This window comes from Mus caroli, unplaced genomic scaffold (genome assembly GCF_978045245.1).
Source record: "Mus caroli unplaced genomic scaffold, Mus_caroli_1 scaffold_13, whole genome shotgun sequence".
Taxonomy (NCBI): Eukaryota; Metazoa; Chordata; class Mammalia; order Rodentia; family Muridae; genus Mus; species Mus caroli.
The window spans coordinates 118,900,072-118,921,335 of NW_028227268.1; the positions used below are offsets into that span (position 1 = coordinate 118,900,072).

General features: G+C 42.6%; 1 protein-coding gene across 5 annotated transcripts in view; it reads left to right on the top strand.

Moving 5' to 3' along the window:
* Mtmr3 (myotubularin related protein 3) overlaps positions 1 to 21,264 on the top strand; it is a 131,049-nt gene that overhangs the window by 52,805 nt on the left and 56,980 nt on the right. For all 5 annotated transcript variants that reach the window (XM_085829148.1, XM_029484042.2, XM_021176002.3 and 2 more), the window contains 3 exons: positions 17,995 to 18,078; positions 20,710 to 20,799; positions 21,142 to 21,258. In XM_085829148.1, coding sequence (XP_085685274.1) covers positions 18,076 to 18,078; positions 20,710 to 20,799; positions 21,142 to 21,258 — 210 coding nt within the window. In that variant the 5' untranslated portion in view covers positions 17,995 to 18,075. The remainder of the gene's footprint in view (positions 1 to 17,994; positions 18,079 to 20,709; positions 20,800 to 21,141; positions 21,259 to 21,264) is intronic.

Here is a 21,264-nt window from a genome sequence, read left to right on the forward strand (position 1 = left end):
TTTGTTTTCATTTTGGTGGAAAATAAGAGATCATTTAAAAATAAAGGTTTAATATTGCTTTCTTTAAGTTTTGAACTCTTATTCTCTGTTTGAAAAGTGAAGCAGGACCGTGTAAAAAGCACTTTATTTTTTCCCTAAACATACCAACAATATCTACTTACCCATTCTCCATCCCTAAATATTTTAGGAGGCATAGCATATCTTTAGATTTTCTTTGTTTATTTGTTTTAACTTGGTTTTCATATTTAATTTAAAAAATTATCAATGATATACAAATGGTATACCTCCCTACCTTTGTTGAAGCCAGTGGGCCAGGTTTCATGTAGTTAATTACATAAACTAGTTCATGTGGGAATTGAATGTGTATATTCCTTCTTGGTCTCAGAGCCTTCAGGCCCTTAAATTGTTACCTAATCATCTTCCAGTGTAGCTGCACAGTAATATTCACTACCATGGTATTTAAAATTAGGTATATTGATCTTTACACTCTATAGGACTCCCCACCCCCGAGCCTGGGTGTGGGTGAAGCTGAGTGGGCATGAAAGGAGCCAGAGATTGTCTTTGCTAATTTTCCATGATTGCTTATCCAGTTTATTTTTTGAGAAGGTCTCTATCTAAACCTGAAGCTCACTGATTGGGTAGACTGGCAGACTAGCAGGCCCCAGGATCCGCTTGTCTCCACCTTCTCAGTTCTGGGATTATAGGCATGTGCTGCCACATCTGTCACTTTATTGATGTTGAGGATCTCACTGTAGGTGCTGACTGATGTCCTTAGCCCCAGGACCATTTCCTATAGTAAATAAGATTACATTCACATGGCAGTTTGTATGTGTGATAGAAATTTATATCTTATTGACAGAGATCCAAAAAGATTGATTTTTTTTTTCCCTTCTAGACTTTAGCTATAGACTTTAGGGTGATGCTAATGCATAAGAACTACTTTAAAGTTACTCTCTCTCTGTCTCATCCCCTGCTTTGATTTGTGCCTCATGTATTTTTATAGTTATATCTTTTAATTAATTGTTTGGATTTAACATAACTATATTATACTCTGTCTCAATGAACAAGAGAATTTTGAAGGTCACTCAAACATAACTGTTGCTATTCTCTGAAGTATTTATGACCTCATTGGTGTAGGTGCAGGAGAGCTTCTTTCAGACTCACTGTCTCATAGCCCTTGTCACAGTGATGACCCACTCACTTACTAATGGCATGTCTGAGGATGGGTGCTGAGGAGTCATTGCTGGCACAGTGCTGATCTGCTTCAGTCTTTTAGTTGTGGTTTTGAGATGTAGCATTAACTCTTTTGTCTAAATATTTATCATTCTTGAGCTTTTAAAGGTTTTGTGTGTGTGTGTGTGTGTGTGTGTGTGTGTGTGAGAGAGAGAGAGAGAGAGAGAGAGAGAGAGAGAGAGCGAGCATGTGCGCTCTTGTGTGCATGAACATATTGCAAAGACCAGAAGAGTGTGTTGGATTCTCAGGAACTGGAGTTACAGGTGGTATAAGGTCTGCTGGAAACCAAACTCAGAATTCTATAGAAAAGTAGTAAGCATTTCTAACCACTGAGCCATCTCTCCAGCTACCATTCTGGAGATTTTAAAACTGAAACTGGATTCTTATTTTTGCATTTTCTTAGACAGATATTTATATGAAATTTAAGATCTCATTATTAGAGTTAATAGTACAGCTGTGAGGTGTGTGTGTGCATGTGTGTATTTTGAAACAAGAGTGTGACCTGAGACTTGCTGTGTAACAGATGGTGTCCATGAACTCTTGATCCTCCTGGGATTATAGACTTGTACCATCAGTTTGGAGGACCAAACTCAGGGCTTCTTGCATGCTAGGAAAGCACTCTGCCAACTAAGCCACATACCCAGCTATTTATTTTATTTATTTTTAGAGACAGGATCTCAACTATGTAGCCCGGGCTGTCCTTGAATTCCCAGAGATCTTCCTGTCTCTGCTGAGAGTAAATGTGTGTGCCACCACACCCCGCTCATTTTTATTTGTGTATATTAAGCATACATAACAATGGACTTAATACATTTTCAGACATGTATATATTTTGGATATGTTTGCCCCCAGAGCCTTTTTGTCCTTTTTACTGTCTCACTGATTCTTATGTCTTTCCTTTCCTTCATCTCTCTCCCTCTTTTTCCCCTTCCTTCCTTCTTTCACAACCCACTGAGTTTATTTAGGGTTGCCTGAGTGAAATGTTATTTATGATCACCTTACTAGTGGCTGTACTACTGAAGAAAATGCCTTTCCCGTATTCAGCCCCATTACCTTTGTTTACAATGTCAGGAAAGGATGGGGCCTCTTGGCCTTGTGATCTGTACCTCTTGTCCTCCCCACATCCCACTCCTGATACTGTTGACCAGCCTTGTGTTCAGTTACTGAGAGTTTGAGAGTGCAATAGCCTGGCTGGGGAGATGGCTCAGAGGATAAAGGGTTTCTGTGCAAACATGAAGTCCAGAGGTTAGCTCTCCAGCACCTACATAAAAGCTGCTTTTCTCTAATTCTAGTGCTTCAGAGTCACAGACTGGTGCAAGCTGGCTAGCTAGAGAATGAAATCAGTGAACCCCCAGTTCAGCAGCAGATCGTGCCTTAGTAAATAAAGTGGTGAGTGATTTAGATACCCACTGTCAACCTTTGGCTTCCACCTTCATGTGTGTACATGCACCAACAGGTGAGAATACATGCATGCACACATACTTGAATACCACAAACACAGGTTGAGAGGGGGAGGGGAGAACAGCCATACAATGTCTAGAAGAAAATGATCCATAACACTCCAACTCTTCTTCCAGCTTATATATGCCCCCTCCCCCTTTACATTATTGCCTGTGTTTTGAAGTTGGTGGCCCAGGTGTTTCATGTAGGGCTCAGTTTTCAACAGTTATTCAGACTTTTACCAGTTATGAGTTTATGCAATAACCTCTGCACCCTGCAAAAATAAGCTTCCTGACCAGCGACAACAGCAGCTCTGATCTATGGGGATAAACAAAAAGATTTAGAAGGTAATTAGATAGTTATGCCATGCTCACTTAACAAAAGCCTAACAGTAGCTTTCCTCCTTTAGTATATGACCTCCCAAGCCATGGGGTTTTCTCTAGGTTTACAGTACCAGACAAAAATTCCCTTCAGTGGAATGGTAAATTCAATCAGAAACTTGTTACTCCTTTAACAGACTTACCATTATTGCTCTATGAGCACGTCTTGCCTGATCAGCTGGTAGTATAGCACACATGGTTCACAGCTGAATAAGACTGCTAATGACAGTTCTCCAGTATCTGGAGCACCTTCTGGCTCTGTTCAGTTAAAAATTGATTTCCTTATGTCCTGTGCCCAATGCTTGGGGTGTCATAAGGAATAGCGTTTTACTGTGTATGTAGTTCTAGTGGGCGACCAGTGTAGTGCATACTGTTTGGGGAGCCCCGTGGGCCCTTCTGATTCATAGAGAGTTGGCACTGGGCCTTTTTGTTTTAGTGACCAATGAATTTTAGAAGCAGCTTGTGATTAGCTTAAAAAGTAAGCAGGTTTCCTTGTGGATTTTTAATATATATATTCTTGGGTTTGAGTGACTCTACTCCTAACACAGTGTTCAGTTCTCTGAGATAAACAGAATTTTAAGAATTCTGGCCTGTTCTCTAGCCTGTCATGTCTTCAGTCACCCTTACCCAATGACCTTGTCCAGTAGCCATCCTAGGATCAAGTCCTTTAGTATGGTGTCAACAAACAAATCACCCACAGCTAGTCACCTGTTCCCTATGCACCTAGTGTAACCACCCAGGAGGTGTCTGTCCTAGCTTTCACAGGTTCTCCCGTGTATTCTTGTACTTTATTCTGTATTACACTTCTTGTTCCCACTTTGCTTTAAAGCTTAAAGTGTACACATGCAGAAAGACTTTTTGGGGCACTGTCCTATGGAAGTCAGTCTGAACCTATAGGAGCATATATTATATATGTGATTGAGTGGCAAACTATTGGTCATAAAAAGATAATTATGCTGCTGAGAATACTAAATATATCACATGAAGCTGAGGCTCACAGAAATAATATGACTTGTCCTTATAGTCATAACTTTAGTATAGGCTGGCATTCCTAATCCCAAACTCACAATCCTAAGTGTTCCAAAGTCTGGGAAACAACAACGACAACAACAACAACAACAAACCACCCTAAAAGCCGAACCCTGACATTTTGGAGAATTTTTTGGTAAGGGATGCGCCCACTTGAGCACAGCATAATCAGAACTCAGAGCTCTGTCACTGCTTTATATCAGAACTTGTTTTTTTTCTTGAAGCCATTATTTGTACTTTTAGCCTGGTTAAATGAAAGCCTTTTATAGAATAGTTATTTTCAATTTCTTTTTAATAATGTTTTGTAGCTGCTGAGGTCATTTGTTCCTATAGTCTGAGCACTGGGAAAGTTGAGGTAAAAAAGCTCTCTGCCAGTTCTGGGTTATAGTTTTGAGTTCCAGGCCGCCTGGGACATATGAGACTATGTTAGAAAACCAAAACTAGGGCCTGAAGACTTGACCCAGAGTTTGAGAGCACTTGTTGCTCTTGCAGAGGGCATGGGTTTGAAATCCAGCACCCTCTTAGTGGCTCACAATTGTTTATAACTCTAGTTCCAGAGCATCTAGCACCCTCTTCTGATCTTAACAGCCATCAGGCACGCATGTGGTACATATTCATGCATGCAAGAAAAATGCTCACACATGCAAAATAATTAAGAAAAACAAAAACAAAAGGCAAAACCAGAAAGGTCAACCAAAAACTTATGTAGAAAAGTTTATTTTCCTACTCTGATGTGGTAATGTATACCTGTAATCCCATTACTCAGAAGATTGAAGGTCACAAATTTAAGGCTAGCATGGGTTAACACAGCAAAACCCTGTTTTAGAACCAACTAGACTAAACCAAACCCAAACCAAATCCATTTAATTAGAAATGTTCTAAAAGTGTGAAAACGGGAAGACTCTTTGTACTTCTTTTCCTTCTGAGATCGGCTCTCGAGTGTCACAGACTGCTCTTTGACTTACTGGGAGGCTGAGGTTAACCTTGACTTTCCAGTCTTTCTGTTCTACCTCCCAAGTGCTGGGTTGTAAGTATGTGTCACTTTACCCAGTTTGGGGGGTTCTGGGATTGAACCTCAGGCCCTTGTGCATACTAGGTTAGCACTCTACCGTCTGAGCTGCATCTTCATTCATGGTCCGTATCCCACCCTTTCTAGAGGGATGGCCACTGTTAAGTAGCCCTGGATCATTCTTTTGTGTACATACAAGTGTGTTTTATAGTAAATGTAGACATTGCTTATGTGTAATTTATCTTTTAAAAATAACAGAGCATTCACAATTCTTACCAAGTTGAGGCCTGACGTGGTGATGTGCTCATAATCTCAGTGTTGAGGAGAATCAGGAAGGAAGATCATAAGTTTGAGGTCAGCCTTGGTTTCATTTCCTGCCTCAAAAGACAAAATAAACAACAAAAGCAACCTTCCAAAAGCAATCTAGTAAAGTAAATCCAATGACTGTGTTGGTGATTGTAGAAGAGTCAGTGGTGACCCTTGTAGTCCTTTCTCCAAGGTTGTAGTTTTTCATTTAATAACTTGTTTTAAGACCCAGTACTACCAGAATAGTGACTTACATAGAGATATCAGGATAGCTTTTGTTGTTTATTTTAAAGACTTTTGGAGTAGTAATAGAAAAATGGTAACAGTGTAAATATCTGACCAGGTAATCAATAGATTATGGTAGATGGAGATGTAATGAGGTATTGAACTGTTGTCTAAATATATGCACCAATATAGGTGTACTGGCTATTTTTGTGTCAACTTGACACAGCTGGAGTTATCACAGAGAAAGGAGCTTCAGTTGAGGAGATGCCTCCATGAGTTCCAACTGTAAGGCATTTTCTCAATTAGTGATCAAGGGGAAAGGCCCCTTGTGGGTGGGACCATCTCTGGGCTGGTAGTCTTGGGTTCTATAAGAGAGCAGGCTGAGCAAGCCAGGGGAGGCAAGCCAGTAAAGAACATCCCTCCATGGCCTCTGCATCAGCTCCTGCTCCCTGACCTGTTTGAGTTCCAGTCCTGACTTCCTTTGGTGATGAACAGCAGCATGGAAGAGTAAGCTGAATAAACCCTTTCCTCCCCATCTTGCTTCTTGGTCATGATGTTTGTGCAGGAATAGAAACCCTGACTAAGACAAATTGGTACCAGCAGAGTGGGGTATTCCTGTGACAACCTAACCATGTTTTGGGGAGGACTGTGGAAGGACTTTGGAACGTTGGGCTTGAAGATCCATTCGTTGTTAAGAGCTTTGTCAGATGTTGTGTAGGAGCTTGGAAGATAATGTTGAGAACAGTGCAGAAGATGGAGATCTGGTTTGTGAAATTTCAGAGGGAAAATTAAAGACTCTTTTCAGGGCCATTGCTGTTTTGATTGTGAAGATTTTGTAGTTCTGGTTAGCTGGGACTGAAGAATCAGCTGTGATTAACAAGATACCAGAACTACTGAAGCAAAACTTTGCATTACTGAGACTATTGATGCTGGTTAGCTGGAGCTAAGAAATTAGCGGTGATTAAGAAGAGACCAGCATCGTTGAGGTGACATCTTCTGGGAAGTGTTTTCTGAAAGCACAAAGAGGCTGTGTTCCAGAGATAGGCAAGGTTGTACTCCTTCTGCAGTGGGACTTGGTAATGTGTAAGGGTCACCCAGGTGGTACTGGTTTTGAAGGCATGAAGGGGTCATGCAGAGCAGCCCAGGCTCGGCACTGTGAGAGGCCATGGAAGGCCATTGGTGAAGGTGCAGCCTCAGTTGTAATTGAAGGCCCAGGACTGAAGGGGTCATGCAGCGTTTTTGGAGATGCCAGTACCATGAGATGACCACCAAGAGCAGCAGCAGCAGTGGAGTACAGGCATCTGGAGCTCAGAGGACGACGTGTGTGCTACAAAGGGCATGGCTGGAGAAGTGACCCAAGCCCTTGGAGGAGCCCAGAAGATCGTGAGTTGGATCCCAGACGTTGGACGGTTGGAGAATGATTTTTGCTTTGATTGTGACTGTGCCCTGATATTTTCCCTCTTGAAGGAAGAAACTGTTTTAGTGGAGCCCACAGTTAAGAGACTTTTAATTGTAAAATAACTTTGGATTTTAAAAGAGATGGATATTTTAAAGAGATTGAAATTTTAAGAATATGTAAAGACTGTGGGACTTTTAAAGTTATTTAGATCTTGGGGATGAGTAAGAATGTAAGGGTTGAGGCTTACTAGTGATGTGTTTGTGTGTCAAGTTGACAAGGGGTCAATTGTACTGGCTATTTTTGTGTCAACTTGACACAGCTGGAGTTATCACAGAGAAAGGAGCTTCAGTTGAGGAGATGCCTCCATGAGTTCCAACTGTAAGGCATTTTCTCAATTAGTGATCAAGGGGAAAGGCCCCTTGTGGGTGGGACCATCTCTGGGCTGGTAGTCTTGGGTTCTATAAGAGAGCAGGCTGAGCAAGCCAGGGGAGGCAAGCCAGTAAAGAACATCCCTCCATGGCCTCTACATCAGCTCCTGCTTCCTGACCTGCTTAAGTTCCAGTCCTGACTTCCTTGGTGATGAACAGCAGCATGGAAGAGTAAGCTGAATAAACCCTTTCCTCCCCAACTGCTTCTTGGTCATGATGTTTGTGCAGGAATAGAAACCCTGACTAAGACAATAGGAAAGGATTGATTTGTTTTTAGAATCAAATAAATTGGAGAATAGTAAATAGCATGTGGTTCTCTTAACTCCCCTTTCACCTGTGGGGTTATGAGTGTTTTTATATGTGCATAGAGAAGTTTTTGAAACAAAGGAATAAAGTAGTGGTGGCTGTACTTCAGTGGGTAAAATGAAGTGCAGCAGACACAACTTAGTTATTAAAATAAGTTGCTAAGGTGTAGTTCACATGTTGCTAGTCACTCATGTCTCATCCTTCAGAAAGACATTCTACACCCTTAGCTGTCACCACCCTTTCCTTCCATTTCCACCAGCACCCAGCAACTACTAATCTATTTTGTACTCCCTACTAGCAGTCTTACCAGCTTTCACTATTCTGAAACCCTGTCATGTGTCTGTTGTGTGTGGCTCTTTTCACTTTTCGGTGTGACGTGTTCAAGGTTCCTCATTCCTTGAAAGACCACAGCTGAGGAGCGCACTGTGCAGCATGTGCATCTTGTTCAGCCATTCATCCGTGGTGGTTGTTTGCATTGTTTCTCACTCTTTGGTTACTTTGAATAACTGCTATAAACACATAGATATAAATTTGAATGTATGCTTTCTTTTCTTGGTTAGGTATATGAGAATATGTTTTCTAATTTGAGGATGAACCTGGCAGTTTTCAAAGAGGCAGTGAACTATTGTACATTCTTGCTAGCGTTGTGAGGGGGTAATCGTTTACTTTTTACATCTATAATTTAACAGTTTCTTAAGAAGAACCTGTAGTACTATCACAGCTAAAATAGAAAGATGCTTTAAACTGCTTACTAAACTAAGTGTAATGACTCAGTGTCTTTCTTCCCTTTGTGCTGAGAGTGTAGCTGTTGATGGTTCTCATTGAGTGCTGCATTCCCCACTATCTCCTGAGATTGCTCCTGTTTTGTCTCCACAGCTTTAAAGGGAACTGTAAGCACTTGTTTAGTTCCTCCTGTTACAAACTTACCCATGATCTTGGTTTATGAATTTGGAATTCCTATAGAGACTTTATTTTCTTGGTTGATTAAAACAGCACATGTGCCGGGCGTGGTGGCACACATCTTTAATCCCACCACTTGGGAGGCAGAGGCAGGCAGATTTCTGAGTTCAGTTCGAGGACAGCCAGGGCTACATAGAGAAACCCTGTCTCAAAAACACCAAACAAAACAAAACAAAAACAAAAACAAAAAACCAAGCACATGTTTTGGGACCTTCTCCTCTAGTGGTAGAGATTGAAACTGGTACTTCATGCATGCTAAGTGAAAGACCCCCGAAGGGATACCCTCACTCAAGTCTTGGGATAATAGCAGACCCCCAAGAACCCACAAGAGACCAAGCTTGATGAAAACCACATGAGGCTTTATTCAGCTCTGGGGACGACTCGTATCCCACACAGGCGTAGAGGAGTCGACCCCGAGGGGAAAGGGGTCCCAGTTTTTATAGGCCCTCAGGGGAGAAAGGAAAAGGAGGGAGTAGGGGATTTCCTGATCTAAACAATGTCTATTCTCAAGAAATGGGTATGGGAGGGGTACAAGGAAAGAGTCTGGTAGAGATGCAACAACTCAGGATTGGCCTGGCTGTGGTTGCTCGGGAAATTTTCCGACTCTTCCCCAGCAACCAATATCACAAACACCTGGCAGTGAGGTGCATCAGTGGGCACACACATGGGTTCAAAGGATGGTCAGAACATTGGCAGACACACAGGTTGAAGGAGTGGCCAGAGCATTGTACACCTCTATTTTTCTAAATCAGTGAAGCTAGTTCTGCTAACAATGAAATCTATTTTGCCAATTTCAGGGCTTCTGTGACCTTTTTACATTCTGTCAGGATCTTTCATTCCCCACTTCTTCTAGTTACTAGTTCTAATCTTAGAACTAAACTGCAGTCTCTTCTTCAAGGTTCTGCAGAGACTGGTATTGTTGTCTTAGTACTAACAGCTGGACGGCACCAATCTTTTCTCTAACAGAGGTCACCAATTTATTAAGAATTAGCGGGCCACACGTCAGCATTAAGAGCAAAATTATTAGAGGGCCCATCAGAGTAGAAATGAGGGTGGTCAACCAAGAGGATTTTTTCTTCAGGAGCTCACTTTATGTGAGAGGCGTGAATCCAAGCAGAGATGCCTTCTACTTTCATATCTTCAGGGCTATACTCAAAACTCTGGCTGCACAGTTCCAGTTCTGGCAGAGTAACTTTCTGGAGAGATTTTATCTGTCGAGTCCTGAAGGGCAGTATCTTAGGGCCAAGTGCGGCCTGTTTAGCCTCGACATCAGCCATGTTATTCCCCCTTGTCACAGCATCGTGTCCTTTTTGATGTCCAGGACAATGTATAATGGCCACTTTGGCTGGCAGATGAATAGCCTCAAGGAGGCTCAGAATCTCCTCTTTATTTTTTATATCCTTGCCCGCTGATATCAGCAACCCTCTTTGTCTATAGATGGCACTGTGGATGTGGGCTATAGCAAAAGCATACCTGCTATCGGTGTAGATGTTGATGGGCTGCCCCTCAGCTATCCAAAGGGCCTTCTACTAGGAATCTGCTTCCGTCTGTGTACCAGTTTGGAACACCTGGCCACGGTTGGTCATGTAGATCACTACGGATCCCGGTTTCTTCTGCAAGGATGTCCGCACAGCAGTGAACGGGCGAGGAATCGTCCATTTCAGGCAGAAGGGTAGCAGAGTTGAGGATAGCAGGAGGAGCAAACACGGCCTGTTCAGTCAGCAACAGACTCTGGTACTGGGTCATTGGGCGTTTGTCATCTATCGGTCTAGGGGCTGGTGGATAATGCTTTCAAGAGAGTGGGGGGCTACCACAGTTATTTGCTGTCCCAAAGTTAACTTTAACGAGTAAGGCTACTACAGCAACGGCCTTTAAACGTGGGCTATCTGCTGGCCACTGGGGTCCAGCTTCTTAGACAAATATGTCATGGGCCTCTTTCATGGCCCTAGAGCCTGAGTAAGAACTCCTCTGGCCACCCCTGCCCTCTCATCAACATAGAGGATAAAGGGTTTGGTTAGATCTGGCAATGCCAAGGCTGGTGCAGTCAACAGGGCCTCCTTAATATTTTCAAAGGCTCTCTGATGTTCTGATGTCCATCTGAATTCTCCACTTTCTTTGGTCAGGGGGTACAAGGGGGCAGCCAGTGTTGCAAACCCAGGTATGTAAAGTCTGCAGAACCCAGTGGTGCCCAAGATTCTCTCACCTGTCTTGGAGTAGCCAGTGCCAGTATTTGAGTCACAGTCCTTTCTCTTTGCAATAGGCACATTGGTCCTTCTCTAAAGTCTTCTGGACGGGTCTTCTTCCTCCAGGTCTAGGTTCCCTGTTGCCCAGGTATCTTGTCTGTCTATTCTCAGGCCTGTTCCTTCCTTCACGCTCCCCTACTACTGCGGCCAAAATCCTGCTTACGTTCCTCTCCTGTCTTTTATCTGTTTTATTCTCCCTCTCTTCTTTCTTTTCTTCCATCTCTCTCTTGTGATACACCTTTTCTGCCTCCTTGACTAAATCTTGTAAAGCCATGGCATGTAATCTTTCTAGTCTCTGTAACTTTCTCTTAATATCTGATGCTGATTGCCCTATAAAAGCCATAGCAACCGCGGCTTGTTGACCCTCAGAGGTTGGGTCAAAAGGAGTCTAGCGTCTATAAGCTTCCATCAGTCTTTCCAGAAAAACAGATGGGGGCTACGTAGGGCCCTGCATCACCTCTCTTACCTTAGCCAAATTGGTGGGGCATCTCATCACTCCCTTTAGTCCTGTGACCAGAGCCCGGGGATAAACTGCCAACCTCTCCCTACCTTGAGCCATGTTGTAGTTCCAATCTGGCTGGTCCAGAGGGAACCCAGCGTTAATATCATTAGGTAGGTTGGTTGGGACTCCATTCACTCCAGGAACGATTTTCCGAGCCTCCAGGAGAATGTGCTCTTTTTCTTCAGTGGTAAACAGAACCTGGAGGAGCTGCTGACAATCATCCCAAGTGGGTTGATGAGAAAACATAAGAGACTCCACCAGCCCTGTCAGGCTGGCTGGATTCTTGGAAAAGGAGGCATGGATAGCTTTCCAATTGTACAGATCAGCTGATGAAAAAGGCCAATAATATTGTAGGGTCTGCAGAGATTGCGAGTCTGTGGTGGGTCGCCCACAGCTTGCAAAGGAAAAGCAGGAGTGGTGTCAGGAGCTCCATCTGCTGGGGGACTCTGGGCTCATTGGCTCTGGGTCCTGGCCGCCAGTCCTCTGGCTGGTCCTCTGGCTGTGTCTTCAGCGGTCCCAGGGCCGGGCACAGGGACCTGCGGAGGAGTGGGACCCAGCGGGGGTAGAAGATAGGGCGGAGGGGGAGGAGATTCTGGCCACTCAGGAGGCCCCTCAGTATCAGGATATATCTTGGGGGGAGCTGTGGGTTGAAGAGGAGGCTCTGTTTCAGGAGGAACCTTTGGTTTCGCTTTTGTTTCTCGAAGAGTCAGGGCTCAGGAGCCTGACCTACGCTGGGGAATCCATGGTTTGATCCGTGATGGTGGATTCTAGACGAGGTCCTGCCAGACAGTAATGTAAGGCTGTTGATCCTGGTGGAACCTGGGTCTGCTCCAAAGAACAATGGCTTTAATTTCAAAGCTAAGAGTCAAATCGAAAAGTCCCCTCTGGTGGCCATCCTACATCAAAAGCTGGCCACTCCGGAGGCATAAGAAGTCTGCCAAGGTACTTTCTTAATTTCTACTGAAAGATTATGGGCCCTTGACCTAACTTCAGTCCAGTGGTCTAAAGTCAAACTTAGGGGGGGGTTGTTACAGTCTGTCCCATCGTCCAAACCATGGAAAACACGAAACAGACACACACACACACACACACACACACACACACACACACACACACACACACTGACAATGCCGGTCTTCTAACGAACAGACAAAACCAACTCAGAAATGCAAAAGGTTGGGGAAGTGCATAAGTCCTGCAGTCTAGGAAGACTACTGACTCTTTACTCCCCGCCCCAGATGGACCCCTGGAGTTCTTCCCCTCGCTCCAGGGCATCTCCCAGAGTAGCAGCCAGTGATTCCAGCACATCTGATGTTCACACTCCGTGACTCACCCTGAGGTGTCGGTCTCTGTTTCTCATGAATCGTCAAGGCTGCAAATTTCAGCACCTAACCTCTCCGGCTCACAGAAATATTTTTAGACAAGCAATCACATCACCAAGTGGGTCTTCGGAGACGTGGGTGGTTTCACCAATCCCGGACGAGCCCCCAATGAAAGATCTCCCCCCCCGCCCCCCCCTCGCCCCAAGGAATACCCTCACTCAAGTCTCGGGATAATAGCGGACCCTCAAGAACTTACAAGAGACCAAGCTTGATGCAAACCACATGAGGCTTTATTCGGGGAAAGCCAGAGCTCTGGGGATGACTCGTATCCCACGCAGGGGTAGAGGAGTCGACCCCAAGGGGAAAGGGGTCCCAGTTTTTATAGGCCCTCAGGGGGGAAAGGAAAAGGAGGGAGTAGGGAATTTCCTGATCTAAACAATGTCTATTCTCAAGAAATGGGTATGGGAGGGGTACAAGGAAAGAATCTGGTGGAGATGCAGCAACTCCGGATTGGCCCGGCTGTGGTTGTTGGGGAAAATTTCCGACTCTTCCCCAGCAACCAATATCACAAACACCTGGCAGTGAGGTGCATCAGTGGACACACACATGGGTTCAAAGGATGGTCAGAACATTGGCAGACACACAGGTTGAAGGAGTGGCCAGAGCATTGTACACCTCTATTTTTCTAAATCAGTGAAGCTAGTTCTGCTAACAATGAAATCTATTTTGCCAATTTCAGGGCTTCTGTGACCTTTTACATTCTGTCAGGATCTTTCACTAAACAAGTATTCTACCACAGAGCTACATTCTGCCCCCCTATTTTGAACTGTTTTTTAAATGTGTTTTATTATTTTCCCTCCTAAATTAGAAACTCTCTAATCTTTAAGTCTCATAGCTAGGCTTTTACTGTACATCCCTGTTACATTTCCAAATACTGTTTAGATTCTTAATGTTTTCCTTGTCTATACTGTCCTGCCTCTGCGCTAAATAGAAATACCATCCTTATATTTGTCTCCTGGTTGTTTTTATTGTTTCCTCCTCTAATACGTTTACCACACACCAGCCAGAGGGATCTTAAAATACGATCTGTCAATCTGCAGTTTGAAACCACTCTGTGGTGGTTATTGTACTTGGAGTAAGTCTTTACCCTGACATGGTCTTTGTGCAAGTGTTCACCTTCAAGTTTTACTTACAGCTTTCTAATCCAGTTAGCACATTTTAGCCTCAGTGGTTTCTTTTAGTTTCTAAAGTATGTTAAAGGTCATTGTTGGGTAAAGAATGCATGATGTTTATTCCCTATGCCACAGATTGCCCTTCTGATGGTTACCTTTATTTAAAGTAGGCTTCTTGCATTCTCAAAACTGTACTGTGGGCCGGGCGTGGTGGCGCACGCCTTTAATCCCAGCACTTGGAAGGCAGAGGCAGGTGGATTTTTGAGTTCAAGGCCAGCCAGAGCTACACAGAGAAACCCTGTCTTGAAAAACCAAAAACAAAAAAGAAACTGTACTGTGTCTTATCCTGTTGGTGTCCTTCATTATATGGATTACAATTTATAATCATCTTTTCTGTCTTTTTTTTTTTTTTTTTTTTGGTTTTTTGAGACGGTTTCTCTGTGTAGTGCTGGCTGTCCTGGAACTCACTCTCTAGACCAGGCTGGCCTCAAACTCAGAAACCCACCTGCCTCTGCCTCCTGAGTGCTGGGATCAAAGGTGTGCGCCACCATGCCAGACTCTTTTCTGTCTATTTTATTGGAGTATAGTCTCCCTGAATGCAGGATCTAACACACTGGCATCCTGTTAGACATAGGAGAGAGATGGGGGGGGGAGTGGGGGTTGGGTGGGATCAAGGCCAGGCGTGTGTCCAAGCGTATATTACTGGGGATTGAACTTAACTATTTATTTTTTATTTTTATTTTTTTGTGGAAACTACTCCATTGACCAGTAAATCTCTCTCTTTAGGTTGACTCAGATCTTCTTCCTCCTTTAAAAAAACAATTAGTTTTTGAAAAATAAACATTTACTTTCAATTTTATTTTATGTGTATGGGTATATGTCTGTATACATGCATATAACTGATGTCCATGGAGGCCTGAAGAAGGCATCAGATCTGGAACTGGAGTTAACAGATAGTTGTGAGTGATCACGTGGGCCTTGGGAGTTGAACTCAGGTCCTCTAGAAGAGCAGCCAGTGCTCTAAACCCCTGAGTCGTTTCTCTTGCCTCTTACTTTATTTTTTATTATGTGTATTTGTATGTGTCAGTGTTAATTTGTGTCGCATGAGTGCTCTTGGAGGCTAAGGACAGCAGGTTCCCCTGGAGCTGAAGCTAGCCTGGTAGGAATGCTGGGCATGGTCCTTAAGTCCTCTGGAAGAGTAATAATGTTCTTAACCAGTGAGCCGACTCTCAAGTCCCAAACCAGTGTTTAAAAGATTAATTTATTTTCTCTTAATTTCATACTCATATATGATTCTCCTGAGTCCTTTTGACATCCTGTTAGAGGTTTGATAGTTCCCTAGCTTTCAGATCGAATAAGGCATAAAAAATAGTAATTTGTACAGTTTTTGGCTTTAGACCTGAAAGTGACTGTTTTTTCCTCAGGAGGAAATCATAAGTTAGTCTTTTGAGCCAGTAGCCTATGTGCTTAGAATTAAGGTCATTGCTGCTCAGTTCATTTTGTAATTTTCTTTGCAGTAAAATTATTTACACTTATTGTGTATGTATTCATGCATTCTTATCCACCTTTTACTTGAGGTATAATTCAGATCACATGAAGTCCACTTTTTAAAAAAGTACATAGCTCAGTGGTGTTTAGTATATTCACATGTACAACCCTCATTGTATAATTGTAGATTTCCACCCTTTCCCCATAAATACAACCTTGAACCCACAAAAGTCACTCCATATTTTTCTCTCAGTACATGTACTAGCAATGTTATTTTCTGTTTCTCTGTATTTACGTCTTGGTATTTGAATTTGTAGCAGTTTGTGCCCCAGGTTTTTCAGCTAGCCTCATGTTTTTATCCATGCTTTCGTGGGTCAGTGTTTCTTTCCTTCTTATTGCTGAAAAGGATCCGTTCTGTATATGTTGTCGTTCATCTTTTGCTTGCTACTCATTTGAGTTGTTTCCATTCTTTGAGTGTTACGAATAATGCTACATGAACGTTTACTTACACGTTGTAAATAATCTTTAAATTTAAGAATTAATCTTTCTACATAACCCTGGATGTCCTGGAGTATATACAGATTAGCTTGGTCTCTGACTTACAGAGATCTACCTGCCTCTCTGTCCTAATAAGTGTTGGGATTAATGGCATATGTCACCGTGCCTGGCCTAAGTTTTCAATTTCTGTTTTTCTTTTTCGCTTTTGAGGTGGGTTCTTGCTGTATTGGTCTCCAACTCAAGTGATCGTTATGTACCTGGGACTATAGATGCTACTACTGAGCCCAGCTTCTCAGTGTACAAGTTTGTGTAGACATATGACATGCTTTCTAGTCTGTTGGGCATGTGCCCATGTGTAATATTGGTGGGAAATGTGACCATATATCTCTTTTGGGAACAGCAAACTGTCTTCACAAAGATGTACTCCTGAGGATTTCAGGTTCTTCATATTCCACTGACATTCTACACACAGGGAATATTTTAAAATGCATGCCTGTATATGTATGTGGGCAGGTATACATGTGTGAGAATCTTAGCATATTCAGGAATGCCATCCATTCCTTGCTTGCTGCTGTCATTAGCTTGCAGCTCAGCAGCTAGGCTAGACTGCCACATCAGTGAGTGCTAAGGATGCTCCTGTTTGCCTCCAAAGCCCTTTGATTGCCGGTGTGTGCCACTCTGCCCAGCTGTTTATATGGGTGCTGGGCGTCAAACTCAGGTCCTACACTTTTTAAGTTGAGCACTTAATGACTGAGCCATCTCCACAGTTCCTCTATCAATATTTTTGGCATTTATGTCTTGGCACTGGAGGTATAGTTTTAGTTATCTAATAGTATGAAAAGATATCACATTTACCTCTTATGTTGATTAAGATAGAGCAGTTTGAGTTGTAAGTATATAAGCTCAGTCTCGGGAGACTTGCCTATCATGTAATCAGACCTTGGGTTCAATTCACAACTGCATAAAACAACAAAAACAGTAGTTTAAATGTGTGGACGATGCTCTTGTCTTCAGCCAGACAAATAAGTCATCTGAAACAACCTTGGTTTTTTTGTGTTCTTTTCCCCCGTGACTTATGGGGTGAGGAATCCACTTTTCTTATGGGTGTCCATCAGTCAGTGAGAAGTCCTTGTTTGTATTTGCTAAGGCAGAAGGCTTGAGGAACTTTCTCTCACAGTCAGTGGAAGTTTTTTTTTTTTTTTTTTTTTTGATGCCTAGTCCCTTCAAAGACTATGGGGAATCTGGCACACTGTTGGTTTGTGTCCCTGCTGACTTGTAAGTCTAGTGTTTGTTGGATTTGTCACTCCTAGTGGATCTCAGTGGCTTCCTTGCCCCTTGTCTTCCAGAGTACTCTGTCAAAGCCCAGCCCAGCCTGGGCCCCCTCCTTTGATATTCCCTCTCAGTGACCTAATGCTGCTCTCACAGTGCCTATGGTTGGGACTCCCACCAAAGCCATCTTTTGTTTTTGTTTTTAAATCAAACGTCAGCAACCAAAAATACTGGGTGTGTCTGATGCTAATCTACACAGAGAAAGGCTCACTAAGGAGAGGTGACAGCACATTAGTAGACCATCTTTGCATTGCTAGTTGGGTGTTCTTTTGTTCTTAGAGACACAGGTGAACTATTTACATAATTGTTCAGTAAGCACAGGATATGAAATAATAAGGTAATTGATTTATATTTTACCCAAGTCAGTTTGTTTCTATAGATGGGAAGATCCACTTTCTAAGATAAGCTACAGAGATATCCTGAAACACTAGTAGAATACTATGTTTGCTGATTTTAATTATTGCTTGTTTTATCTTTCTGTGAGGTTTGTAACAGTTGAAAATTATTGTCAACACAGGAATATCAGTGTTTTCACATTACTTACAGAACTAGTAAAAGTTAGTAATGTTTTCACAAAGGTATTACTCAGTTTAGAACCAATGGTGAGAATTTAGCTGGCTCCAGTTGATTTTTATGTGTGTATATGCAGTATAGCCATTTAAAGTATGGCCAATTAGGGGAAAAACTATTGCTAAATTTGCTTTTTTTTTTTTTCCCCCCTAAAGTAAAAGGTCTCAAGCAGAAGAGAAAGAATAGCCTTGTCAGAGACTGGAGAAGGACACGGACTCTCCTGACCTGGCTCGGTCATGGTAAGTACCAGAAATAAGGAAATTAGAGTTGGACTCTTGATAATAGTGAACATCTCTTTCTGTTTTGTAAGAAATAATTTCATTTTTTCCTATTCTCTATCTCTATTTCCTTTGTTGGATCCTCAGTGCCAGTCGAATATGACTAGAAGAGCTGCATATGCAGCGCAGTTTAATAGAGGGAGATTGATTTAATAGGGGTATAATTCAGTGCTGCACCACACGCTGTGCATATGTGAGGCCCCAGGTTTACTTCTTCCCTCTCCCTGAAAGAATTGTAGGAATCAAGGCATAGTGAAAGTGATGGTGTGTTTGTTTGGTGTGTGGAGATGATTGACAAAACTGTGAAACATTTATTGTAAAATGTATTACAAAATAAACATATACTATAGAATGGTACATTGAGCTAATTAACATACGTGATCACACATAACACACATTGTATATGAATTTATTAGATGGAAGCAGTTCCCTTCCTTTCCTATTGTGTTTTCAAGACTCGTTGACCCCATGGCAGGTGAGGTAGCTGTGCACATCCTGCCATACATTTCACTTAAGAAAACAATGGGCATTTCAGTGGCATCTGGACAGCAGGCAGAAAAGATGGAAAAGATGGAGCACAGCCAGCTACCTCTCAGTAGTCATAAGGACATAAGTAAAGCTTTGAGGACTAGAGAAGTTATTCTCTAGAACATTGTCTGGTGTCTGTGCACGTGCGTGCGTGCGTGCGTGTGTGTGTGTGTGTGTGTGTGTGTGTGTGTGTGTGTATTGTTTTGTCTTACCTAAGGAGTTTTGGCTGGTACACAAAGTGGTAATTGAAAATACTCTGCTGTGAGCTGGCAAAATGGCTCAGCAAGTAAGAGCACTGACAGTTCTTCTGAACATCCTGAGTTCAAGTCCCAGCAACCACACGGTGACTCAGAACCACCCGTAATGAGACCTGATGCCCTCTTCTGGAGCATCTGAAGACAGCCACAGTGTGCTTGTGTATAATAATAAATAAATCTTTGGGCCAGAATGAGCAGAGGTCTTAAATTCAATTCCCAACAACCACATCTCACAACCATCTGTACAGCTACAGTGAGCTCATATACATAAAATAAATAAGTAAATCTTAAAAAAAGAAAAAGAAAATACCATGCTAATTTCAGGCTTCATTAGGGACCTGTGGAGAATGCTTTTCAAAATTAAAATTAAAAACAAAGTAAAAAAGCACCCACCCCCAGTTGTGTAGTTACATCATATTAAAAAAAGGAAAAAGGTAATTCCTTCCTTCTTAAAGGTGGGTCAGTATTCTCAAAATTTGTGGGCATCACAATTTTCGGATTTAATCTTATACCCAAAGCATGATGATGTTTTTAGGGTTTTTTTTGAGGGGTGGGGGTGGATAGTATACGAGACAGGGTTTTCCTATATAGCTCTGACTGTACTACAATTTGCCCTGTAGACCAGGCTGGCCTGTCTCTGCCTCCTGATTGCTGAGATTAAAGGCGTACCCACAACCAACCAGCTACCACAACCGACCAGCTACTATATTTTTTTTAATCTAAAGTATGTTTTTATTTGCCCATAGTTTTCAGTAAGCTGAAAATGTGTTTTCCTGGTATTGGCATGGTATGTACACCAGTGCCCATGAGTGGCAGTGGGACACCAAAGCTGCTCTGCTCTGCACTGAGGGCTTACCCTTCACTGTGTGCCACATGACCAGCAGTATAGTCCTCTTTCTGGTACTGCTGAGGTCTCTGTGGTGCTCAGCACAGTCCTCTTGGGGTTCCTTCTGCCCCAAGCTCTGGAGTAGGGTGAGCACACATTATAAAGGCTATGTCTTAGTTACTGTTCTGTTGCTGGGAAGAGGCACCATGATAAAGGCAGCTTATAAAAGAAAGCATTGAAGTGAAGATTTGCTGACAGGTCCACAGGGTTAGTTAGTTCTTCATGACCATGCTGGAAACATAGTGGCAGGTTGCAGGCATGGTGCTGCAATGGTGGTTGAGAACTTTTGAAACCTCAAAGCCCATCCACCCCCAGTGACACACCTGCTTCTTGTATTTTTTAAAAAATGTACCAGATACACTAATAGCCTCTTGGTACTCAGAGTCTGGTAATACCTGATACAGTTTGTATCAGTATGTTCTCAGATTAGGGATATCTTTATCAGTCAGACTTGTGTCCTTATTACAAATGCCTCAGAGAAGTTAACTAAGAAGAAGTTTTCTCCTTTTGGTTTATTTTGGTTAACAGTATTGGTCAACCACCCCTGGATTTGGGGTATGTGGTGAGGCAGTATGTCAACATGTGGGAACATGTGATGGAAAAAGACCACTCACCCGGTGGAGCCCAGGAAACAGAGAAGAGGGCCTGCCTCTCAGAGTTCCTAACTCCCTGCTGACAGTCCTTTGTGCTAGCACCAAACCTTTTAACATGTAGGCCTTTGGAGAACCCTTCTACCAACCATTGCAGTAGTAATATATCAGATGAAACACTGGGGGAGGTATTTTTTCTTGAGCTTTTCTGCTTGTTTCAAAATGGTCATTGGGTTATTTTTATAATTATATAAGTAGGCATGGCAGAAGAATCAAATACGGGTGATTAGTAGAAGTTTTTAAATTATTAAACATTGTGGGATTTTTCCAGGATGAAGAGATGCGGCATAGCCTTGAGTGCATCCAGGCCAATCAGATCTTTCCCAGGAAGCAGCTGATTCGCGAGGATGAGAATCTTCAGGTAAATTTAAACTGTGTAATATGTGTTCAGCCTTATAGTAATGATGGAGCAAAACTAGTGAATTGAAGTAATGCAGAATAGACACAATCCTTAGCTGTACTTGGAAAACATTGTTAAAAGTTCATTGTTTGAGATGATCATCTGTCTCATCATTCCTTAGAAAGTCTATAACTTGGGTACATAAAGTATAAGCCATCCTTTAGATTTTTGCTTTAATTTGTGGGGCAGAGGGTTTTTGTCTGTTTGCTTACTGACAGTTTATTCACCAGGCTTATTTTTCAAGACTTGGCTTTTTTCTTTTCTGCTCTGGAACTCTGAAAGGTTTCTTCTTCATTTTTTCAGGTTCCTTTCCTTGAACTTCATGGAGAGAGCACAGAGTATGTGGGCCGTGCTGAGGAGGCCATCATTGCCCTTTCTAATTACAGACTTCACATCAAGTTTAAGGAGTCTCTTGTTAATGTAAGT